General features: G+C 34.2%; 1 protein-coding gene across 3 annotated transcripts in view; it reads left to right on the forward strand.

Moving 5' to 3' along the window:
• Wdr47 (WD repeat domain 47) overlaps positions 1–26,183 on the forward strand; it is a 59,874-nt gene that overhangs the window by 21,404 nt on the left and 12,287 nt on the right. For 2 of the 3 annotated variants that reach the window (XM_076863138.1, XM_076863137.1), the window contains exons 4-10: positions 1,287–1,371; positions 3,520–4,322; positions 8,510–8,633; positions 15,404–15,582; positions 18,326–18,586; positions 21,927–22,002; positions 24,117–24,274. In XM_076863138.1, the coding sequence (XP_076719253.1) occupies positions 1,287–1,371; positions 3,520–4,322; positions 8,510–8,633; positions 15,404–15,582; positions 18,326–18,586; positions 21,927–22,002; positions 24,117–24,274 (1,686 nt within the window). The remainder of the gene's footprint in view (positions 1–1,286; positions 1,372–3,519; positions 4,323–8,509; positions 8,634–15,403; positions 15,583–18,325; positions 18,587–21,926; positions 22,003–24,116; positions 24,275–26,183) is intronic. The other variant, XM_076863139.1, reaches the window with a different exon arrangement.

The following is a 26,183-nucleotide window of genomic DNA, read 5'->3' on the forward strand; positions in this document are numbered from 1 at the left end:
TGTGCCACCACACCCAGCTTAGTTTTGTTTTATTGGATATTTGCTGATACAACACTGGCTGAAAGAATGAAAGTTCATTATTTTTTTTTAACTCTTCCAAAATACGTTTTCTTTAAAGTGCTTCTCATTTCCTTCCCTAAAAACCCCTTGTTAAAGAGTTTTAGACTTGTAGTTACTTTGTGACTATACAGAAATGTTAGTTTTTCCTCCTACCCTTCTGGTTCATTTTTAATTAGACATTTCTGGTGCTAGAAAATAAAGCTTGATTTAGTCTTACTACAGTATAGACATATGTCAAAACATAACACTGTACCATAATAAATATTTATAATTATCATTTGTAAAAATTAATAAAGTTTAAAAAATTTACAATGAAGGGAAATGTTTCAAGAAAACAAAACATTTTGAATATAAAGGACTTTGATTTTTAATTAGGTGACATTTTACATCTTCCATAAAACTGGATTTTTGTGTAGAATTAATATTTGATTTAAAAGTCCTTTCTCTCATTGTTGAATTGATTACTTGTTACTATGACTTCAAGAGGATAAGAAGCTTAGTAAAATATTTTAATAATTTTCTGAAGTCAAAGTTACTTATGGTAGCCTGAAAGTAAATTTACTTATCAGACATTAATAAATTAATTTTTAAAAGAAGTCTCTTTAAAAAAAAATATGGTCTTGGGGATTGAATCCAGGTACACTCTACCATTCAGGTATATTCCCAGCCCTTCTAATTTTTTATTTTTAGACATGGTCTTGCTAAGTTGCCCAGGCTGGCTTCAAACTTGCAATGCCCCTCCCTCAACCTCACAAGTAGCTGGGATTTTTAGGAGTGTGCCACTGCACCCAATTAAGGAAGTCTGTTTTTTAAAAAAAATATATTTATTTTTTAGTTGGACACAATATATTTGTATGTGGTGCTGAGGATAGAACCCAGGGCCTCACACGTGCTAGGCAAGTGCTCTACTGCTGAGCCACAACCCCAGCCCCAAAGAAGTCTGTTTGGGAAAAAAAAAAAAAATTGTCCTTTAAATCAAATTTAGTGGGGCTAGTGATGTAGCTCAGTGGTAGAGCAGTTGCCTAGCCTGCTGGAGGTCCTGGATTTGATCTCCAGAACTGTATGCATATGTGCATGCATAAATAGAGAGATCAATCCATGGATCAATCAATCAAACTTGGCCTGTTTTGCTTCAGAAACTGGAGGTTTTTTTTTTTTTCTAGTCTTTGACATTGCTTCATTCAGCTTTTTAATCATTTTAATATTTCATTTTTTATTTTTCACAGGTTTCGTTATATTATCCTAAAACAGAAGTTTTTAGAAGCTTTATGTGTTAACAATGCAATGTCAGCAGAAGATGAACCCCAGCATGTAAGATTTTTATTCCTGAAGGTTTGCTCCATAGTCTTGTTTTCAGTCATAAGTATTTTATTTACTAAAACAAGATTATTATCACAGGTTTTCAAAGTATTTATGAGATGGGATGGGGCAAGATTTGCTGTTTTGCAAATGCTGTACTTTAAATCTGTAATGCTTCTAAACGTGTTCCATGATTTAAGACAAGATAATATGTGAACAGCTGACTAGTTGAGGAGCTTGTGTTCCTCTTTTGTTTAAGGTAAGTTAGATAGCAGTAGATGTTTGACTTGATAACTTGTCATCACTTCTTTTCTCTTTATAGAAGTGGATTGGTTATGTATGTTTACTTCCTTTTTCTGCCTTTTTAGTATTTCCTTTGATCCCGAGGTAGTTTTTTTCAAAATGTTGTTTGTGTGTGTGTGTGTGTGTGTGTGTGTGTGTGAGTGAGAGAGAGAGAGAGAGAGAGAGAGAGAGAGATACTATTTAAATTCAACAGTATTAAATTCATTTTGACTAGAAAAAAAACAAAATTTGAAGTTTTAATATTAGTATTGTCACATCCAAGCCAAGTACACTTTTATCAAGTTCCAGTAAGCATTCATTGAATTAAACTGTCTTAGTCCACTTGGGCTGCTAAACAAAATACAGTCAACTGAGTGGCTTATGTACAACAGAAATTTATTTTTCACAGTTCTGGAAGCTGGGAATTCCAAAATCAAGGTGCTGGCAATTCAACATATATTGAGGGCTTGCTCTCTGGTTTATAGGTAGCACCTTCTAACTGTATTCTCACAGGTTGAAGAGATTAACTTGCTCTTCCTGGGGTTTCTCTAGCTCTTTTTAAACAATTTCCTTGAAATGCTGGGGCTTGAATTCAGTACTTCTCTATCATAGAGTTACACTCCTAGTCTTGGTCTTTTTTTTTTATAAGGATACTAATCTCATCAGTAATGGATGAACCTTCATGGCCTAATCCTTTCTCAAAGACTCCACCCTCTTAATGTCATCACCTTGGGGTTTAGGATTTCAAGAAATGAATTTGGTGGGGATACAGACATTCAGACCAAAGCAAAGATCAAACAATATTAAAATGGAAGTTTCATGTATAATAGAAAAACGTCTGCCAGATAATGATGTTTAAAAGTGTGTGGGGGAGAAACACTGAGACATTAACCCAGAGACCTCTTTTTTTTAACATTATTAATTGGTGTATTATAATTATACATTATCCCACTGTACGTAATAGTGGGATTTTAATTGTAAATTATAATTTTACATACATGATATATATTATATATATATGATTCATTGTGGCATATTCATACATGGACATAGCATAAAGGACACCTAACTTTTATTCTGTCTTTGTCATTAATCAACTGAATTACCTTGATTAAATCTCCATCTTAATTTTTCCTATATGTAAGATTGGGAGACTGGACTAGGTAAGCTCTGAGATACCTGTCATAATTTATCTCTCAAAAGCTTCCTTTTAGTCTATCTTTACTTTTTTTTTGTAGTAAATCAACTGTGTAAATGTTTCCTTTTTCTGGTTTGATTTCTTTCCCCTTGCAAATTTGCCCTAAGGCAAGTTGGAACTAAGAAAATGGTTATTTTACCTTTTGTTATTTGGATAAGCCAAATAAAAGGCTTTTTAAACAAGCAAATATTAGCATGCTTTAGTTTTCACTTCTGAAAAAACTCAGTTTTTCTTACCTTGAAAAAGTTATACATCTGAAAATGACAATTTTTTTAAACATTTTTTAGTTATACATGGATCTTTATTTATTTACTTTTATATGGTGCTGAGAATCGAACACAGTGCCTCACATTTGGGAGGCAAGTGCTCTGTCGCTGAGCCACACCCCAGCCGCCTGAAAATGATAATTTAAAACCTGAATTAGAGTACTAATTTATGGATAAAAGTTTGATGTGCTAATTAATCAAATTATTCTTTTTATTTTTGTTGTGAACACATTTTGTTTCCTTAGTTGAAAATGGTTACACATCTACAAATTGTATGTGTATTCTATTACCTCAGAAATTATCTTTTATATTCTTTTTCAGATTTCATATTTTACTTTTTATCGTGATTTTATATATATGCATATATGTATTTCCTGTTTTTATAGTTATCATTTGTATATATTTTTTTTACAGTTGGAATTTACCATGCAAGAAGCTGTGCAGTGTTTACATGCTCTAGAAGAGTACTGTCCCTCTAAAGATGACTATAGCAAGCTCTGTTTACTTTTGACTTTGCCTCGTCTGACAAATCATGCTGAGTTTAAGGATTGGAATCCTAGCACTGCACGAGTTCACTGTTTCGAAGAGGCTTGTGTCATGGTTGCAGAATTCATCCCTGCTGACAGGAAGCTAAGTGAGGCTGGTTTTAAAGCAAGTAACAATCGTTTATTTCAGCTTGTGATGAAGGGACTGCTTTATGAATGCTGTGTAGAATTTTGTCAGAGTAAAGCAACTGGAGAAGAAATTACAGAAAGTGAAGTACTTCTTGGCATCGACCTCCTATGTGGTAATGGTTGTGATGATTTGGATCTAAGTTTATTGTCATGGCTTCAGAATCTCCCTTCTTCTGTCTTTTCTTGTGCTTTTGAACAGAAAATGCTTAATATTCATGTTGACAAACTTCTGAAACCTACAAAAGCTGCATATGCTGATCTTTTGACTCCTCTCATCAGCAAACTTTCTCCATATCCATCATCCCCAATGAGAAGACCTCAATCAGCTGATGCCTATATGACCCGCTCTCTGAATCCTGCTTTAGATGGCCTCACTTGTGGACTAACTAGTCATGATAAGAGGATCTCAGATCTTGGGAACAAAACTTCTCCAATGTCACACTCCTTTGCTAACTTCCATTATCCAGGGGTACAAAACCTCAGTAGAAGTCTCATGCTTGAGAATACAGAATGTCACAGTATTTATGAGGAATCCCCTGAACGGTAAGCAATTATTCATAAAAATTAGAAAATCTCTGTGTTATTGTTTATTGTTCATGTGTGTGTTTCTTAATGTGCAAGTCCCTTGAAAGTCCTTAAAACTTTAGAAAGGGTTTAAAATTCAGATAATTAAAAGAAGAGAAAATTTTTATTTTCAACCTACTCTTTTACTGGCTATGAAGGCAATATGTGTTATGAAGAAAATTTGGAAACTACAGTGAACTAATAGTATTGAGATTAAAATTCTACAGTCTTACACTTAGATGACCAGTTCTTTTTAAATTTTTCTATGAATGCTTTTTTTAGATTGGGAATATAATGTATGTTTTCATTTAATTTTCTTTTTTCATTTGAAAGATCATGAATTTTTTTTTAATATTATTAAACATTTTTTTTGGAAGTGGTATTGGAGATTGAACTCAGGGGCACTCAACCACTGAGCCACATTTCCTGGCACTGTTTTGTATTGTATTTAGAGACAGGGTCTCACTGAGTTGCTAAGTGCCTCATTGCTGAGGCTGTCTTTGAATTCGTGATCCTCCTGCTTCAGCCTCCTGAACTGCTGGGATTATAGGCTGCACAACTGTACCTGGCTTGTTAAACATTCTTGAGATCCGTGATTAATAAGTATGCAGTATTCTATTGTAAAACTACATCATAACAATTGCTTATTGGTATTTTTTGGGGGGAGGTGCTGGGGATGGAACCCAGGGCCTCACACACATGCTAGGCATACTCTCCTGCTGAACTATACCTCCAACCCTTGATTCCTTATTGTAGAGCATCTGGTTGTTTACTGTAAGTGTTACTGTAGTGAATAACTATCAACATAGAACTCTCTGATTATTTCCCTTTGCCTTTCTATTAGTGATTCTTCATACATATGAAAGAAATGTTAAAGGTACCACTCAGTGTACCTAGCATGAATTAGCATCTCCTGATTAGCAATTATTTAGTTCATGGTTTAGGAAACTTTCTGTCTTGCTTTTACTGGGAACCTACTGGAACATGTAGATGGTTTTCTGCACCCCAGTGTTAGTACTGTGGAAATACTAGTATTGACTGCAACAAATTTATTTCACAAAAGAGCATAAAAATCTTTTTATATTACATAGGATAGTTGCAACATTCTTTGTGGAGAAAGGAGCACTGGACTCAGAATTTGTTTAACCCAGTAAGTCCAAAGTTTTCAGTTCTGGTAAACATAGTAAATGTACCTTAAGTGGTATATTTGTTGTTCTATTTAAGTTTTTATAGGTGTTCCACATCTAGAACAATGGAACAAAAAGGTTTTATTAGAGCACGTGGAGATCTTTAGGTAAGGGATCAGACATATAGGGTAAATATATAGGAAAGCATTTTCTGTTAATAGCTGTGAAATTGTAGAGGAAAGGGTTGTGATACTTTCTCTAATGTTTTTTTAAAGAAAGGCAGGAGTAATCTACCTAGGATCAGTTAAGTGAGGGATTTCCTGATTGCCAGGGTGATTTGGTAACTTACTGCTCTGTATTTCATACTTGAAAGATAAAGATGAGGCTGGGATTGTAGCTCAGTGGTAGAGTGCTTGCCTAGCACATGCGAGGCCCTGGGTTTGATACTCAGCACCACATTAAAAAAAATAAAGATGATATTTAGGGATGAAAATGGATGATAATAATTTTATATTTGTATATTCTGTTTAAATCCTAAAGGAATGTGGGGCTTGAGTACTTGTAGAGATTATTTTAAACTTTTCCTGGCCTTCCCTTTTAGAGAAAACTTGCATCATCTGGAATGCTGGGCTTCAATTCTGAGGGAATTGCTGATATTCTTCTGTGTACTTAAAGTGACAGAAGCTTCTTGGTCAGAAAAGCAATGACGTGTTTAGATTTTTGCATCAGTCGGATTGTCTTTATAGAGAGAAAGCATGCACAAAAATCTAGCAAAATCTGACTATATGTGTGATATTTCTTACATAAAGAAAGTAGTAGAAATGGAGGAATGTCTGAATAAAGATAGAAATAGTGTATAAGTTACCAGACCATTATAAGAAGAGAAAATGTGACATGTCAAAAAGTGATTCATGTTATCAGCTAAATAGTAGCAATAATTCAGAGAATATTTGTCATGCCCCTGAAATTGGAAATTTGTGAGGAAAAAATGGTATGGAATAACGAATAGAACATGGCCTTTGAAGTCAGACTTGGGTTTGAGTTCTGCCATTTAGCTGTGTGACCTTGGGGAAGAAACTTAGTCTCTGAGTCTCCAAATACTTCCTCTATATAATAGGATTTGGACTTGTAAAATGAGAAAAATCCCCCTCCTAGAGGGGGAGGCATATGAGTGGTGCTCAATAAATATAAATGTCTTCCTTTCAGAGCTCATAGTCTTGTTATGGCATTGTGTAAGAAGTACTGCTAATGAAATGATGTGGGAGAGCTATTGTGCTGTGGATAAAGTATAAAAATTTACTTTGAAACAAGTTAATTTATAAAACTAAGGTATAATTTTTAAAATATTGGGAAGCTTGATTAGATTACTTGTGTTAAAATTGACACATGAAGAGACTCCTACTTGTATTACTTTTGTTAATATTTGTTTGAAGCTAGTATCCATTTAAAAATTATTTTGAGGATTTAATATGTGCTGACACCCAGACTACATATCCCAGGTACATATCCCAGACTACATACCTGAGATACGATGATTAAACTACTATGGTAAACAAGAAAATAAAACAGCAAAGAAAGGTTTTAAGGGAACAGTGGTGTTTTGTAAGAATATCTTTTATTTTCAGAAATAAACTCAAAACAGAGAAAATCAGTTGAAATATGTAAGCTTTGGCTATTTAATGTTATGGTCTCAAAATTGAAGTGTTTTCCAGCTTGAGCTAGCACTGGATTTAGAGTCTGAAGACTGAGTTCAAGCTCTAGTCCTATTTACTAGCTTTGCAATTTTTGGAAAAATCACTTGTTTTTTGAATTTGTGGGAGTTATAACCTATGCCACAGTTATTATGCAAGTTAAGTAAGATGATGATGTTATATATAAATTGGAAAATTAAATGAAGTGTTACTTTATGAAGATTCATTAATTATCCTCTTTATAACTAATAACTCTTTATAAATTCTATTATATAGACCTAAAAAGGGACTTATGATCATTAGGAATTTACAGCACAGTCTGGTAATGAAAATTCTTACCAGGTCTTTCTGGAGGTGTGTTGTCTGTATGTTCAGGTACTCAGGAGTACAGGCTCCTGTCTAAAGAGCATCTTTGTGCTGTTGACTCATCTAGCTTTGCTTTCTTAATCCCACTCTGTATTTTGATTGTTTTACATACTTCCATCTGGATAGGCCATTATGAGACTACTTTAAAATCAAATTCCTTGAAGGCAGAGATAATTTTACTTTTGTAGTTGTTCCTCTGGTGCTTTGTACCAATAGGTAATCTGTGTAAATAACTGGTATTCATCCTTAGATGAAGTATTAAAATTTTTAAACAGAGTAGCTGAAAATTCAAAATTGTTAATGTTTTGGAAGAGTATTAGAGACAACCTAACATCTGAAGTTTATGATTAGTATACATTAAAAATATTGAAAAATATGTTTTGTTTTTATGTTAAGCATAAACAGACCAAAGAAAGCCTTTTAATAAAATTTTTAAAAGTTTGTAGAGACTAGGAAACGAGTATGTGCTTGGATAATAAAATCACAGATTTATATTTCATGAAGAGAATATAGGCATTAGATCATCGATCTTATCCAGTTTAGAGATGAAGTTCAGCCACAGAGAATCTAAGTAACTTTCCCAAGACCATACAACTTGTGTAATGAAGTGGGGTTCCTTCATTAAACACATGTTCTATCCAGAGCAAGTGGTGTGCACCTATCATTCCAGTTACTCAGGAAGCCAAGGCAGAAAGATCACTTGAGCTTAGGCATTTGAGACAAGCTGGGCAACACAATGAGACTCTATCTAAAAAAGAAAAGAAAAATACTCCTCCCTAAAAACACATTCTTTTTTTAAAATCCTGTTTTTTTTTTTTGTAGTTAAGGGAAGAAAGTAAGATAAAAAATTTATCTTTTATGAAGTTGATAAGCACTTATATTAAATATTCATTTTTTTAAGAATTAAAATTTCTCTAAAATTTATATTTCTTCACTCCCATCTGTGTCTCCCCCCGCCTCCTCCACACTTTTTGGAAAGAAGTGATACACCCGTAGAGGCACAGCAACCTATCAGTGGTGAAGTCTTGGGCCAGAGTTCAGTTTCAGAAAAAGAGCCTGCAAATGGAGCACAGAATCCAGGACCAGCTAAGCAAGAAAAAAATGAGGTAATATTTATTACACCTAATAACTATCATTTCTGTGGTAATATTTACTATACCAAATAATTATTCTCTTTGTATAAATTTTAAAATAATTTTCTGCTATTTGGGAAAAGGAGAGAGAGATCTAGACATATTATTGGCTCATTTTCTTTCCTCTTCCCAAAGAATGTATGGTATATTTAGCTTCCATTGTGTATTTTATAATGTTTTTAACAGATGAATTTATTAAAAATATAAAATACTGTAGTCACTATTATTCTTAAATATTTTAGGACTCAAATAATTGAATTTACCTTAAATGTCACTAGTTTGCACTTGAACGGCATATACTCTACATTTTACTTACTAAATTTTTTTTTTTTTGTACTAGGAATTGAACCCAGGGGCACTTTACCACTGAGTTACATCCCTCAGCTCTTCTATTCTCATTTGTTTATTTATTTGGTACCAGGGATTGAAACGGGGCTGTGGGGGAACATTTAACTACTGGGCCATATCCCCAGCCTTTTTAATTATTCATTTTGAGACAGGGTCTTGCTGAATTGCTTAGGACCTCACTAAATTGCTAAAGCGGGCCTTGAATTTGCAAATCCTCCTGTCTTAGCCTGAGTTGCAGGAATTGTATGCTGTGGGCCATCGTGCCTGTCAATAATAAGATCTAATGAACAAAAAAATAAGTATTTATAATTCAAAATAATACTTTTATCTAAGTCTAAGGAAAAGAAACAAACACATGCAAATTGGAAAAGAAGAGGTAAAACTATTTCTATTCATTGATAACATGGTCCTAAGTCTAAGGTTCCAGTTTATTTTTCTTTGGTGTTTTTTAAAAGAAATTGTATTTGAAGCAAATTTTATTTCTTTTTTTGTCTTTTTGTGCCACTGGGGATTGAACCTACAGATGTTTTACCAGTTAGCTATATTCCCACCCCTTTTTATTTTTTATTTGAGACAGGATCTACTTGAGTAGCTGAGGGTGGCCTCGAATTTTTGATCCTCCTATCCCAGCAGCCTCCCAAGTCACTGATGTTATAGATACGCACCACCACACCAAGCTTGAGAAGAGAATTTATACAGCATGCTACTTAGGAACAGTTGTTAATTGATTTTAATAAGTTGAATAATTTTTTTTATTAAATGTTAAGAATGAAGTTAGAGGACTGGGAATGTAGCTCAATGGTAGTGTTTGCCTAGCATGCATGAGGCCCTAGGTTCAATCCCCAGCCACATACACATACATACACACACACACACACACACGAAAGCAGAGAAAATCATAGATAGAATCAATAAAACCAAAAGTTAGTTCTTTGAAAATATTAATGTAAAAAACTGACAAATCTTTAGCTAGAGTGACTAAAGAAAAAAGAGAAGACAACTACAATCAGAAATGAAGCTATGTACATTACAACTGACCATGTAATAATAAAAGTGATTATAATTATAAATTATTTTGACTAATATAAAACAATCAGATAACCTATATGAAATGGTTAAATTACTTAAACTGGTTCGAGAAAAAAAAAAACGTAGAAAATTTCAGCATACCTATAACTAGTAAAGAGATGGATCAGTAATTAAAATCCTTCCAACCGGGCTGGGGATGTGGCTCAAGCGATAGCGCGCTCGCCTGGCATGCGTGCGGCCCGGGTTCGATCCTCAGCACCACATACAAACAAAGATGTTGTGTACGCCGAGACTAAAAAATAAATATTAAAAAAAAATTCTCCCTCTCTCTCTCTCTCTCTCTCTCTCTCTCACTCACTCTCTCTCTCTTTCACTCTCTCTTTAAAAAAAAAAAAAAAAATCCTCCCAACCGGTAAAAATATAATTTCAGATGGCTCTACTGGTAAGTTCTACTAGACATTTAAGGAAGAGCTGGACATTTGTGTATGTATGTGTGTCACCAGTATTTCTCAGATTCTTCCAAAAAATTAGAAAAGAAGGAAATACTTCTAACTCATTTCATGAGGCTCCCATAAAGACAGATAAAGACATCATAAGAAGCTGGGTGCAGTGGGGCACACCTGTAATCCAGTTGAGGCTGAGGCAGGAGGATTGAGAGTTCAAAGCCAGCCGCAGCAACTGCAAGGTACTAAGCAACTCAGTGAGACCCTGTCTCTAAATAAAATACAAAAAAAGGGCTGGTAGGCCTGGGGTTGTAGCTCATTGGTACAAAGCTTGCATAATATGGGCTTGATCTCCTCACCACACATGAATAAATTAAAAAAAAAATAAAGTTCCATCAACAACTAAAAAAATATTAAAAAAAAAAAAAAGGGCTGGGGGTGTGGATCAGTGGTTGACTACTCCTGAGTTCAATCCCCTGTACCAAAAAAAAAAAAAAAAAAAGAAATTTACATATCAATAATAATCTTTTGAGCTGGGGATGTGGCTCAAGTGGTAGCATGCTTGCCTGTCATGCATGCGGCCCGGGTTCGATCCTCAGCACCACATACAAACAAAGATGTTGTGTCTGCCGAAAACTAAAAAATAAATATTAAAAAAGTTCTCTCTCTATCTTTCTCTCTCTCTTAAAAAATAATAATCTTCTATCCTAATTGAAGAAAATCAATATAATATATTATACTAATAGAATTAAGGAAAAAAGCCATATGATTATCTCAGTTGATGTATTTGGCAAAATTCAACACTTTCTCATGATAAAAACTTTTAAGAAACCAGGATTAGAGGGAATTTCCTCAGAATGGTAAAGGGTATGTATGAAATACCCACAACTAATGTGCTTAGTAGTGAAAAACTGAGGGCTTTCCCACTAGGATCAGGAACAACAAGAATGCCTTCTTTCATCACTGCTATTCGACGCTGCTATTGGAAATATATTATTGGAAGTTCTAACCTGAACAATTAGACAAGGAAAAGAAACAAAACACATCCAAATTGGAAAAGAAGAGGTGAAACTATGTCTATTCATTGATGACATGTTCCTATACATAGAAAATCGTAAGGATGGACTGAGGTTGTAGCTCAGCAGTAGAGCACTTGCCTAGAATGTTCGAGGCCCTGGGTTCCATCCTCAACACTACATAAAAATAAATAAAGGTATAGTGTCCAACTACAACTAAAAAATAAATATTAAAAAAAATCCTAAGGAATTAGCAAGGAAGCTAATAAATTGAGCAAAGTTGCATAGTAGAAGACCCACACAGAGAAATCATTTATATTTCTACATACAAGCTATGAATTTTTTGAAAAGCAAATAAAGCAAGCAATTTATTTATATAAACATGTAAAAAGATAAAATACTTGGAAATAAATTAAACCAAAGAGGTTAAAGACCTATATGTTGAAAACTATAAAACTGTTGAGCCATGGGTGGCACCTGCCTATAATCCCAGTGACTTAGAAGGCTAAGGTAGGTGGATTGCAAGTTCAAGGCCAGGCTTGGCAATTTAGCAAGACCCTGCCTCAAAATTTTAAAAAATTAAAATAAAAAAGGCCTGGGATTATAGTTCAACGGTAGAGCACCCCTGGGTTAAATCCCCTGTACCACAAAAACAAAGAAACAAAACATTGCTGAAAGCTATTTAAGAAGATCTAAGATATCCCATGTTCATAGACAGGAAGATTTAATATTGATAAGATGTCAATACCAACTGCACAGTGGATTACAGGTAATCCCTGTAATCCGAGCAATTTGAGAGGCTGAGACAGGATTTTAAATTCAAGGTCAGCCTCAGCAACTTAGACCCTGTCTCAAAAAATAATAATAATAATAATTTTGGGATGTAGTTCATTAAAAATGCACTCCTGGGTTCAATCCCCAGTACCCCAAATCAAAGACTTCAATACCCAGTGAAATCTGCAAGTACAATATATTCCTCATAAAAATTCTGTAGTTTCTTTTTCAATAGTAGACAAACTTGATGCTCCAATTCATATTGAATTGTAAGGGGTCCAAATAACCAACAATCCCCTTCCCCCTTTGGGGTTAAACCCAGGGCTCACACATGTTTGGCAAAGTTCTGTATGCCTAGCCCTTTTTAATTTTATTTTGTACAGGTTTTATTATGTTATCCAGGCTGGCCTTGAATTTATGATCCTCCTGCCTCAGCCTGGTAAGTAGCTGGGGGAACAGGTGTGAACCACTACACCTAGCCAAAACAGTCTTGAAAAAGAACAAACTTGTGGGACTTACCCTTCATGATTCAAAGTTTGGTACAAAGCTACAGTCTTATGGTATTTGTATGAGAATAGACATATCGATCAGGAGAATAAAATTTATAGTACAAAAATCTTATTCATTTATGGCCAACTGGTTTTTAGCAAGGATTCCAAGTCCATTTAATAGGGATACAATAGTCTGTTTAACAGATGGTGCTGAGATAACTGTATTTCTATGTGTAAAAGAATGAAGTTAGATCTGTATCTCACACCATGTACAAAAATTAACTCAAAATGAATCTTGTAAGAACTAAAACATAAAATTCTTAAAACAGATATAAATTTTTATGACCTTGGGATTTTGTAACGCATCCTTAAATATGACATGAAAAGTGTGAACAACAAAAGTAAAAATATAGCTGGGCGGCAGTGTCACATGCCTATAACCCAGTGACTGGGGAGGCTGAGGCAGCAGGATTGCAAGTTAAAGCCAGCCTCAGCAACTTAGGCTCTAAGCAACTTAACACAACCCTCTCTCAAGATAAAAAATAAAAAGGCCTAGGGATGTGGCTCAGTGGTTAAACAATCCTGGGTTCAATCTCTAATACCAAATAAGTAAATAAATAAATGTAAATTTGACTTCATCAAAATTAAAAACTTTTGTGCATCAAAGTACACTGTTAAGAAAGTGAAAAAACAATTTACAGAATGAGAAAACTATTAACAAATTGTATCTGTTAAGCTTTGATATCCAGAGTATATAAAGAACTCTCCTACAACTTAGCAACAAAAAACAAACCAATTTAAAAATAGGAAAAGGTCCTGAATAGATATTTCTTCAAAGAATATATTACAAATAGCCAGTAAGCACATGAAAAATATACCTAATGGCATTAATCATTAGGGAAATGTAAATCAGAATAAAACTGTATGTGCTAGTGAGGATGTGAAGAAATTTGAATCCTTGTACATTGTTGGTTGGAATGTAAAATGGTACAGACACTGTGGAAAACAGTTGAAGTGGATGGGGGAAGTAGCTTAGTGGTAGAGTTGCTTGCCTAGCAAGCATAAGGCCCTGGGTTTGGTCCCCAGTAATTCATAAATAAGTAAGTAAATAAATAGATATAAAGATGCATACATACATATAGATTCCATTCCTAGATGTATACTCTGAAAAATTGAGGGCAGAGACTGGAACAGTCTCTCTTTTGTTTGTATGCCCATGCTCATTACAGCATTATTCATAGTAATCCAAGATGAGAATAATTCTTTTGTCCATCCACAGAAACACAGATAAAATGTGGTATATATTAAGGTGGAATATAATTTATCCATAAAAAGGAAGTTCTGATACATGCCACAACATGGCTGAACCTTGAAAACCTCATGCTTTGTGAAATAAACAGATACAAATGAAAAATATTGTCTAAATCTATTTATATGAAATATGTCAAATAGAATAGAGGTTACCAGGGACTGAGGGGAGGGAAGAATGGGGAGTTATAGCTTAATAGTTACAGTTTCTGTTTGGCCTGATAAAAAATATTAGACATATTGATAATGGTTGCATAACATTGTGAATGTAATGAATGCCATTGAATTATACACTTAAAATAACTAAGAAGACACATTTGTTATATTTTACTATACTAAGAATTTAAGACCATATGGGTAATTTTATCTCAGAGTTATTGCTAAAGTTATTAAATAGGAAGGGTTGTTTCTGTTTCTCCCAAAAGGGAGACAGTTTTGGCTTTAGATAACTCTTCGTTAAGATTACTGTTAGTTGGCTGGGGATGTGGCTCAAGTGGTAGCGTGCTCGCCTGGCATGCATGCGGCCCAGGTTCAATCCTCAGCACCACATACAAACAAAGATGTTGTGTCCGCTGATAACTAAAAAATCAATATTTAAAAATTCTCTCTCTCTCTCTTTTAAAAAAAAGAGTATTGTTAGTGATGGTCAATTTTGGAGATGATCGATTTATTCTAGGATAATCGCAGTGCACATGATCCATACAATATGACTGATTTCAGCTTGGCAGGGCTGTATTTCTTTGCCAATATTTGAATTCATTAAATATCTCAGTCATATAAGTTTGAGTACTATATAAGTTTTTTAGAAGGATTAAGTAGGAATATTGAGACTGCTAAATTTAATGCCCACTATTCTTCCTTGTGAGAGAACACTTGAAACCTACTTTTGGAGGAAATTTTGTTTCTCTCAGTAGAAACCCATTAGACCAATTATATGCTTAAATTAAACATGTATAACAAGTTAAGATTGTTTTCATTAAGTATTAATGCATTTCTTCAATATGTACTTTTATTTAAGTAATGCAAAAGTTTTTTTATTCTTCATCTGCATATTCTCTTACTCTATGTCCCTTATAACCTTAATTTGCATTTTTATTTTGGGTTAGTCAAGGAAGGACAACCATTTTGATTGTCTGTTCCTGTGGAATAAAACAAATTAATATCTTTGGGTATTAAGACTCGTGGATATTCTTTTTCAAAGAGCAATGATGTTAGGTGTTTTGTAATTGCTAAATTTAGTTGAATCTTTTATTCAGCAATTGTAGAGGATACTGCTGAGGGAAGACACATATTCATAATATGTTCAAATCATTGTTTTTTCTAATATTTTTAAGCTTCGAGATTCCACTGAACAATTTCAAGAATATTACAGGCAAAGATTACGCTATCAACAGCATTTAGAACAGAAGGAGCAGCAGCGACAGATATACCAACAAATGTTGCTTGAAGGAGGTGTGAATCAGGAGGATGGTCCTGATCAGCAGCAGAATCTTACTGAGCAATTCCTTAATAGGTTGGTCTTCTAGTTACTTTTGTTGTTGTTGTTGTTGATGGACGTTTGTTTTCTTTATTTATATATGGTGCTGAGAATCGAACCCAGTGCCTCTCACATGCTAAGCAAGTGCTGTACCACTGAGCCACAACCCCAGCCCTAGTTACTTTTTTAAAAAAATACCTTTATTTTATCTATTTTTATGTGATATTGAGGATCAAACCCAGTGCCTCACATGTGCTGGGCAAGTTCTCTACCACCAAGCTACAACTCCAGCCCTAATTACTTTTTTAAAATATAAGGAATTATTTCAAAGTTATTTAAAGCAAGCACTAACTGCTACTTTTCATTCACTTTGAACTTTTCAGGATTTTTAAGTGTTTCAAGTAATGAAGAGTACATAATGTCTTCCAGTCACAGAGTTCTATGGGTTCGTCTAGTTTTGTCCTTCTTCCCTAAGCAACTCAAGAAGAGTGTGGTGGTTCAGCCCATAGGTTAGAAGCAGATTGCCAAATGGATCCAGCTCTGACCTAGGGTAGCTGAGGACCAGAAAAAAATTACTTAGTTTCTTTTTGCCTATTCTCTCATCTAATTCTCAAGTTTACCATGAAGATTAAATGTAAAGTGCTTAGAACAGTACCTAGCACATTATAAGCACAATATTGGTAGCTATTATTTTTATACTTAAAATGAGTGCTTAAACCTACAGATTCAGCTGGTCACAGTAGTGGGCCAGCTACTTGAGAAACTGAGGCAAGAGGATGGCTTGAACCTGGAGTTTGAGGCTGGCCTGGCAACATAGCAACACGCCATCTCAAACAAACAAATAGAAAACAAAAACAAAAAACCTATAGATTCTTTTGGATTCAGCATATTTAAATGATTTTTTTCTTATAATTTTTGGCTAAACAGTATAAAATATATTGTTGCTAATCAGGAATATATTTATGTGGGTATATGTGCATATGTCTGTGTTTAAAAATCAATGATGAGGGCTGGGGTTGTGGCTCAGTGGTCATGTGAGACCCTGGGTTCAATCCTCCACACCACATAAAAATAAGTGAAATAAAGGTATTGTGTCCAACTGTAACTAAAAAATAAATATTAAAAAAAATCAATGATGAATATATGTATTTAAGTGAACGAGGGTTGTTGGAGATTTAATGAATTACATACGTAAAAGTACTTAGAGCAATTTCTGACACACAGAAAGTGTCCTATTAATGTTGGCTTTCATGATTATGATTAGGCAACTTCAGTGGTGACCCTTAGATCCTCACTTGGTTCAGTCTGCTTGATACTCTGAGTGACTTGCAACTCTAGTGAACCTGAAATGGATCCTCACGCCAAAACTTCATGCAGGGAATGTTTTATATTAATGACTTCAAGATTCTTTTTTTCCTGGGTGGGGGAGTAGTACCAGGGATTGAACTCAGGGGCACTCAACCACTGAGCCACATCCCCAGCCCTATTTTGTATTTTAGAGACAGGGTCTCACTGAGTTGCTTAGCACCTCGCCCTTGTTGAGGCTGGCTTTCAACTCGAGATCCTTCTGTCTTAGCCTCCCTGGGTGACTTTAAGATTCTTCTCTGAACATTCAATCTGGGGATCATTTTCTTACTACTTCTGATGAAGTCAGTAGTTTGTCAGAAATATTCTTATGTGGTGAATTGCCACTTCTGATTTTTAGAATTTTTCTTTATATTCATTAAAATCGGGGGGGTATAGCTCAGTGGTAAAGTACTTGCCTATCATTTATAGGACCTGGGTTCCATCCCTAGCACTGAAAATAAAAAGAGCGTGGTTGCAGTTTGGCTTTCTAATTTATTTTTCTGTGAAGATATTTAGCAGGGAATTAATTACAAGTTGAAGTGTCAAGGTTCTGTGACCCTAATAGTGGTAGGGTTGTGCTTCCTCAGAATTAAGTTAAGCTATCCTTTTTTTTTTTTTTTTAAGGACAATCATAAATAGAATTTAAACAATTTAAGTTCAGTTTTCTGCATATTTATTATTAAACAGTTGTTTACAATTTCTTTTTTAAAATTTAGCACATTTGAAATTGCTTAAATCAAAGTCTAGACCTCCTATAATAAATTTAAAACAAATTTTTAAAATGATATTATTATGTGTTGGAGAATCACATCATGCCCCCATCAATCTTTCTCCGTTGCCCCTTTAATTTGACTGAACTGTTCTACTATTTTGCCAGTAGAAAAGGAATTCACTGGTACCTCACTCTGTCCAAAAGTAAAATTTAATTAAAAACAGTCAACAGAGGAGAAGCAAAGTTCCTGGGATGCAGACAGGATACAGATTAACAAAGTACCTAGACAAGGAACCAGCTTAAGACATTCAAGTTGAACTCAGCCACTGACCTGCATCCCTAGCCCTATTTTGTATTTTATTTAGAGACAGGGTCTCACTGAATTTGCTTAGTGCCTCACATTTTTTTTGCTGAGTATGGCTTTGAACTCTCAATCCCTTCTGCCTTAGCCTCCTGAGCCACTGGGATTACAGGTGTGCGCCATCATGCCCAGTAAAAGGTGCTTTTAAGGACTCAATTATACCCGTTATGCCTATCTCCTTTACAGTGTGGCACTGGGAAAACTTGGATCTTCTTTTAGTACCTTAGTTATGTCTTAAATTGCTAGTAATTTTTAATACTAAATTTGCCATCAATTACATGTGCATATATTTACTTTCCTCTAATCTTTGATACATTATGAATGTAATTAAAAACTACTTGCATTTTTTGATTTTACAGGTCCATTCAAAAACTTGGTGAATTAAATATTGGAATGGATAGCCTTGGTAATGAGGTATCAGTGCTAAACCAGCAATGTAACGGGAGCAAAGCTAATGGATCTAATAATTCTTCTGTGACAAGTTTTGCTACACCACCTCAAGACTCTAGCCAGAGATTAACACATGATACTTCAAATATTCACACAAGCACTCCTCGTAATCCTGGATCAACAAATCACATCCCTTTTCTCGAGGAATCACCTTCTTGTGGAAGCCAAATGTAAGTGCTTCTCTTTATAAAACTGGGAAATACTAACTTCATACTAATGAATAGAAACATAGAAAGTTGAATTCTTTTTGGAGACTTATAAGTGAAAGTAAGTGCTTCACCAGTTTTTTCTAGTCTGCCTTCATTTTTCTGTCTCCTTTTCTACCAACTTTTGAATAAGACTCTTTGTCATCTTTATTTTCCTTCAGGTGTTCTTTTTGCTTCCTCTCCACCACCAATGCAGTTCTGTTTAAGTCATCTTTACTCAGAGATCCTATAGTTTTAGGTTTTATCTTCTTTATTTTCATTTTTCTTCCTGTGTCATCTTTCTACAAATAATCTTAAAATTCTCAGTCTTTGAGGGCACAGGAAAATGCTTTATAAGATGGTAGAATGATTGCAGGAAGACAGTGTTGGCAGCTCTGATAATTGTAGCAATTGATGACTTTGCATATTATCTCACTAGTCAGAAAATTTTTTTGCTATCATTAGTAAACAAGTGTTAATTTATCCAATGGGAATAGTTATGGAACATTTTCTTTTACTAATGTAAACACTTTCAGAATGGTTCATTTAAAAATGTACAACTTACTTTGGGCACTTGGATGCTTGTACAAATTGGCCTTCTAATTAGTATCAAGCTCTTATTTCAGAACATGTATCTGTCTAATATTTGCTTCTTTGTTATTATTCTCCAATGCTTGTTTTGATTACTCCTCAAATTTTAAATTTTAATTTAATTTTTAAATTATTTTTTCTTTCCATATTTTTTTTAAAGAGAGAGTGAGAGAGGGGAGAGAGAGAGAGAGAATTTTTTGATATTTATTTTTTTTTAGTTGTTGGCGGACACAACATCTTTGTATGTGGTGCTGAGAATCGAACCTGGGCCGCACGCATGCCAGGCGAGCGCACTACCACTTGAGCCACATCCCAGCCCCCTCTTTCCATATTTTTTATTGTTGCATTATAGTTGTACATGACATTGGTATTTGTTGTTACATATTTGTACATGTGCACAATATAATTTGGCCAATATCATTCTCTAGTATCAAATTTTCATTTTTTTGATCAATGTAATATGTATGTGTGATTTGAAAAGGCAAATAATACTTCAAGGCTTAAAATAAAACAAAGCTGGGCGTGGTGACACATGACTGCCATCCCAGCGATTTGGAGGCAGGAGGATTGCAAGGTCAAAGCCAGCCTCACCAACTTAATGAAGTCCTAAGCAACTTAGTGAGACCTTGTCTCAAAATTAAAAAAAAGGATTGGGGACGTGGTTCAGTGATTACGCATCCTTGGGTTCAATCCCTGATACCAAAAATAAATAAATAAAAATAAAACAGAATGCCCTATCTTAGCATCTTTGTCCATGATTTCTATTTCCTGTAGGCTGTCATTTTCCAACTTATTTGTATGTTTAATTTGCTATAGATTTTCACATTTATGAATAGCATGCTTTTATTATCCATTGATTCCCTATCATTTTTCCCACCCACAACACACTCACTTTGTTTACCCCTTCTTTTTATGTATATATACACACACATACTTTTGTTTAAATGAGTACTCAGTGTTAACATTTCATAACCCTGTGAATGTTGCTTACAACTGGATCATATAGTGTAAGATGATTACATATCCTTTTTATACAACTTTTTATTTTCCTACGGCACAGGAAAATGGAATTACCCCAATTTGTTGGACAAATATGCATGCACACATGCTTAGTTGTCTTAGTATTTATCACTAAACTCGGCAAATGTTTTTGACAGAAATATAAAACCATAAAACTTCTTTTATGATATCAAAAAATATCAGATAAATTCTTTATTCCATTTTTCCCCCTGGGAGATATTCCTCCAGGATCATTTGTTCCTCCCTTTATATTCTTTTTTTTTTTTGGCCACTTTATATAGGCTTAGTGAATTCTGGAACTTTCTTCACCATTTTTCTGGGGATTCCTTTGTCTCTTTCCTGTATTGGACCCCCTGTTTTCAAGATCTCATGTAGTTTCCTAGAAATGGATATATTAGAGGTGAAGTTTCTGAGACTTTGCATGTATAAATATTTTTATTGTATTTCACACTTGACTTGTTAGTATCAAATTCTAGAGTAGAAACATTCCTCAGTGAGACCCTGTATTTCAAAAGGCATTGTCTTAGGATCTTCTAATTTTAACGTTCTTATTAAAAAGTCTGGTGCCATTTTGATTCTTGATCCTTTCTCAGAGGCCTATTGCTTTTTCAGTTCTGGAATTTTTCAGGTTCTTCTCTGATATTCTGAAACTTCATGCTGATATACTTCAGAGTGAGTCTATTTTCCTTCATTTTGTTGCTTTCTTAAGCTGGAAACCAAAATTTAGAGAAATTTAAAAAGTATAAATTAGTGATTTTTTTCACCTCTGTTTTCTGTTTTTTTTTTTTTCCTACTATCATACTGTAATTTTCAAAGAGCTCTTATTCTCTAAAATTTCCCTTTTAAAAAAATATCTCTTGCTCTTTTCCCAAGATTCATTATTTCCTCTTACCTTTCTAAGGGTCATAATTATAGGTTTTAACTTGTTCTCTGAATTGCCTCTCTTCTTGAGTTCCCTTTATGTTTGTTTTAGTGTCTTTTATCTAGGAGGCTTCCTTCAATTTTCAGGAAGTCTTTGGCTGTCTTAATGAGTGAAACATTGAAAGGATAAGCATGTTTTGCTTATTGAAAGGAAAGGCTAAAAATGGGTAGATTTGTTTATCTTTGGCCTTAAAAAAGTGACTAACAGAAGTATTGTTTCATTAAGGGACTCTCAACTGTCAGTTTTGGCTAGTTTTTTCTTTTGGGCCAGGTAATTTTCCTGAAGAGCAATCTCCAGGTTTCTGCTTAGGGTAGGATTTAAACATTATAGATGGGATTTTGAAACTAAACAGAATAAAGGTACTTGACATCTTACTATAAAATGTATGAACTTGACTTAATCTTTCCAGCATGGCATTTCATACCATACAACTATTCTTGGTATTACTGAACCCACAGCTTCTTTTTTTTTTTTCTTTTTTTTTTTTTAGAGGGAGAGAGAGAGAGAATTTTTAATATTTATTTTTTAGTTTTCGGCGGACACAACATCTTTGTTTGTATGTGGTGTTGAGGATCGAACCCGGGCCGCACGCATGCCAGGCGAGCGCGCTACCACTTGAGCTACATCCCGAGCCCAACCCACAGCTTCTTAATAAATGTCTTCACAGAGTAACTTTGAATAGGGTCAGTGAGGTCATTTGCTAAAAAGAAAAATCAAAGATTGAAAAGATAGGTAATTTAGTTTCTGTTTTGATATTCTGAGTAAAATATATTTGAATTTCTACTCCTACAGCTCATCAGAACATTCGGTCATTAAGCCATCTCTTGGAGATTCTTCAGGGAATATATCAAGGTCAAGAGGGGAAGAGGTAATACTTTTGGGAAGGTGGTTTGTTTTTTCATATGCACTTACAAATATTGCTAAAGAATTCTCTATTCACAGAAACCCATTTTTAGAAATGTTCATTATTGTTAATGTTGGTATTCATCTCCACATAGTTGAGCTGTTAGTGGACTAAGTGGAGAGGTTGTCTTAGCACATTTTGGAGTATTCATATTAATGCCAGTAGTGACCTTAAATTGGCACATGAATTGGGACTCTGTACTATTTGTTTATTTGTTGATATATTATTGGCATCTTCATTGGCTTCTCATTCATATTTCTGTTTTTAGATTTGGATCAGACATTCTTTCCTAACTAGTATATATTTTCTATTTTCCTTAGTTCAAATTTTAATTCCATAGATTTTTATGAAAATGGAAGGGAGACCAGCAGAATAGAGGGAAGGGGATTATAGGGAGGGAGGAAGTAGGAGAGGAGATACTAGGGAGTTAACTAGGGAATGATGTTGACCAAATTATTTTATGCAAATGTATGGATATGTCACAATGAATATGCTTATAAGGGTATAACAGGTAACAAATTAATAAACTCAGCCATTTTCATGATAAATACATTGGTGTATTTGTTCCTTGCACAAACAAATATACAATCCTAGTGTTTCTGGTTCTTTTGATTTTCAAGAAAAGCTTGAAATTAGATTTTTATGTGAAATCTCCTATTTTATAAATGGTCACAAATTTTTAAAAATTCAAACACCTTGAAAGAAAGAAAATAAAATCTGTGTGTAGCTACTGCTATAAAACAATTCATAGTAATTAAGGTTTTACATGCTATAGGCCATTTAATAAATTAGTCATTATTTTTTTTTCTTATCTTCCATATGCTATTCGCTTAGCAAATGTTACATTCCTTGCACATGGATTAATGGAAAACATAACATTTTTAGTGAAATTCATATGTATAACAGAATTCAGTTATATAAGACAAGCATAGTATGATATCCATTTTGTCCCCTCTTCCCCCATTGAGAATGTGTTTCATGGATGCATAAACTGTTAAGTAGTTATTATGGTCCTAGTATTTTGAGAATACAACCAGAGTTGAGTGATTGACTTTATGTGTGCACTTGATGTTCATACTTCCCAAAGACGGGATTTGGTTGAGTCTGTTGACCTCACCCTCTCTAGAGGTCCCCAGGTCCAATCAATCTTAATCAGGGTAATAGTGTGATTTCAAATGATAATAGTAGCAAGAGCTGCCAAAGCTTTTATTCAGAATGTCTCTAACTTGCCTCTTCATAAGAGAGCTGTGGAGAGAGATTATCAGTGTAAAGTAAAAAGGAAACTTAAACATTCCAATTAAAATCATTTTTATAATTTAAAAGGACATTTTGCAATTTCACTTTGAATTAGTGAAATACTCATTGTTGGAAATAATAGTAATAATAGTCACAGTGTTGCCCACTCTGGTCTTGAACTTCAGGACTCAGGTGATCCTCCTGCCTCAGCTTACTAAGTAGCTGGGCTTGCAGGCATGTGCCGTAACACTTGATTCCTCCCTACTTTCAGAAACACAAATGATGCTCTCTGATTTCTGTTAGATTTCTATATGTGTGAACTATTTTTTTCCTTGACAATAAAGAAAACTTAATATGGGAATACATTTTTTTCTGGATGTCGGTAACTGGGATTGAACTCAGGGGCACTCAACCACTGAGCCACATTCCCAGCCCTATTTTGTATTTTATTCAGAGACAGGGTCTCACTGAATTGCTTAGTGCCTCACTTTTGCTGAGGCTGGCTTTGAACTTGCAATCCTCTTGCCTCAGCCACCAGAGCTTCTGGGATTATAGGCATGCACCATTGCACCTGGCTAGGAATACATTTTTAATCTTACCTTTTGTCTTGATCACCAAGAAAAACTTGAATGTTTATGAACTGACTTTGATTTAGTAATGATTAGCAAAAACTAGAAAAATTAGGACTAATTTGAATTTTTCACTTAAAAAATTACAGGTATTAAATGCAAAGTGAACAAACAGGAATAATATAGTTCAAATGAATTTAAAATTTGATAAAGGTGAATTCTTTCAAATTCATATTTTCCACAGGATGACTTTTATATTCATTCTTTCTGTAGGATGACAAATCAAAAAAGCAGTTTGTTTGTATTAATACTCTAGAAGATACACAAGCTGTTAGAGCAGTGGCTTTTCATCCAGGTGGTAGTTTATATGCTGTTGGTTCAAATTCAAAAACTCTGAGAGTATGTGCCTATCCAGAAGTAATTGATCCAAGGTAAGAATAGATGGTTTGTATTGTCATTCTTGCCTTAGGTTTTTATTTTGTTTCGTTTTTTGGTTTCTTTGGTGGTGCTGGTGATTAAACCCAGGGCTTCATGCATGTGAGGCAAGTGTTCTACGTCTGAGCTACATCTCCACCCCTTGCATTAGTTTTTAACTTAGCTATATTGGTCCTTTTTTCAGAATTGCCATTTAGTAGTGTTTCAATCTTTTCTTCCTTTCCTTGTATTTAAGCTTTATTTTAGATTTTCAGTGTTTAGGAAATATACTTAAATCATTATTATTTTCTTTTCCATAAAATGCTTTTGATTAGACCATTATTCATTTACTACTCCAGTCTTCTTTATTTCCATGATTTTTATATTTTTGCTTTTTATCTGAAAAGTTCTTATATTCTAGTTAATTGCCAAAGATAAAGTAAGACTGGCTACACACTGGGAAAATACACATTTCTTATGATAGCTTATAAGGGACTTAGGTTAACCTATATGAAATTGCTCATATTTGACTGTTTTAAACCTACAACAATTCAAATTTCATTTTATCAATCTAACAATAGTTTTACCCTATTATTTTAGCAGATTATGGGACTTGAAAATAAGACATATGTCTTTAAAGACACGTCATTTAAAAAGGATACATTACCTTATCTATTAGGTGTAAAATGAATTCTTTAATGTTACTAAGAAAACAAACAGCTTAGATGTTACCTTATAGAAATCTGAATTTAAACTATTTACTATTCAATTAACTGCTCTTTTTGTCCATTTATTTGATAAAATGTTGCTATCAAAACAAACTAGCATTATAAAGATCATGAGCTATTTGATGGATTTTTCTGGTTAGGGAAATGAATGGCACAAAAGGAGTAGTTTTCATACCAACAAAAGCACCCAAACAAAACAAACTATAAACCTTTTTAATTGTAAAAACAATACATATTATAGCATATTTTAGACCTTTTTTAGACAAGAAAACCAGTGGGTTTTTTTTCCCTACTTGCTGTGCTGGGGAATCTAACCCAGAGCCTTGCACATGCTATGCAAGCACGCTACCACTGAACTAAAATACCCTTTATCTCAGGTTTTTATTTATTTGAGTAGTTTGGCTATCTCTGTGTCTGAAACCCCCCTCCCTTTTTTTTTTTTTTGGTGGTACTGAGGATTGAACCTAGTGGTACTCTATCTCTACACTTCATCCCCAGCTCTTTTTTAAAAAAATTGAGACAGGATCTCACTGAGTTGCTCAGGCTGACCTAGAATTTGGTATCTTCCTGCCTGAATCTCCTTAGTTGCTAGCTTACAGGCATGTACCACTATACCCTCTGGTTTTGATGATTTTGACTTGGACTTTGATGGAATTTAAAGAAAAGAAGTAATAGGGCCTATGTTAAGACAGAATAGTAAAATTTATTTGTGCTCACTGTATCATTAAGTAGAAATATGAGAGAGAGAAAAAAAAAGAGAGAAGGCAGAATTGTAGATCAGGGAGTAGAAAATGGCAATAATTATGGAGGCAGAGCCAAAGACTTATTTGTGTAGAGTTAATCTGATCTTAAGTTAACTGTTTCCCATTGTTGGGTTTTTCATGCCAGCACAGATGTTTCATAGATTGTGAAAGACTGACTTTTATGAAAATAAATTAATATATCTGGTAAATATGTTTTGAGCTCCAATGTGCTTGGTACTATGCTAGGTAGGCTTCAGAACTAGTTGTTCATAAAACAAACATGTTTATTGAATTCATGGAACTTGTGGTTTATTGGGAAGAGGGTCATTATGCAGATAAATACTCTTATGAATACATGTTGATAGTATTATGAAGAAAAATTGCAGGTTTCTATAAGAAAGTTAAATGGGGATGGAGTGAGGGACAGACTGGCAAGTCAGAGAAAGGACTCTTTA

This window comes from Callospermophilus lateralis, chromosome 7 (assembly GCF_048772815.1).
Source record: "Callospermophilus lateralis isolate mCalLat2 chromosome 7, mCalLat2.hap1, whole genome shotgun sequence".
In the NCBI taxonomy this organism is placed as follows: Eukaryota; Metazoa; Chordata; class Mammalia; order Rodentia; family Sciuridae; genus Callospermophilus; species Callospermophilus lateralis.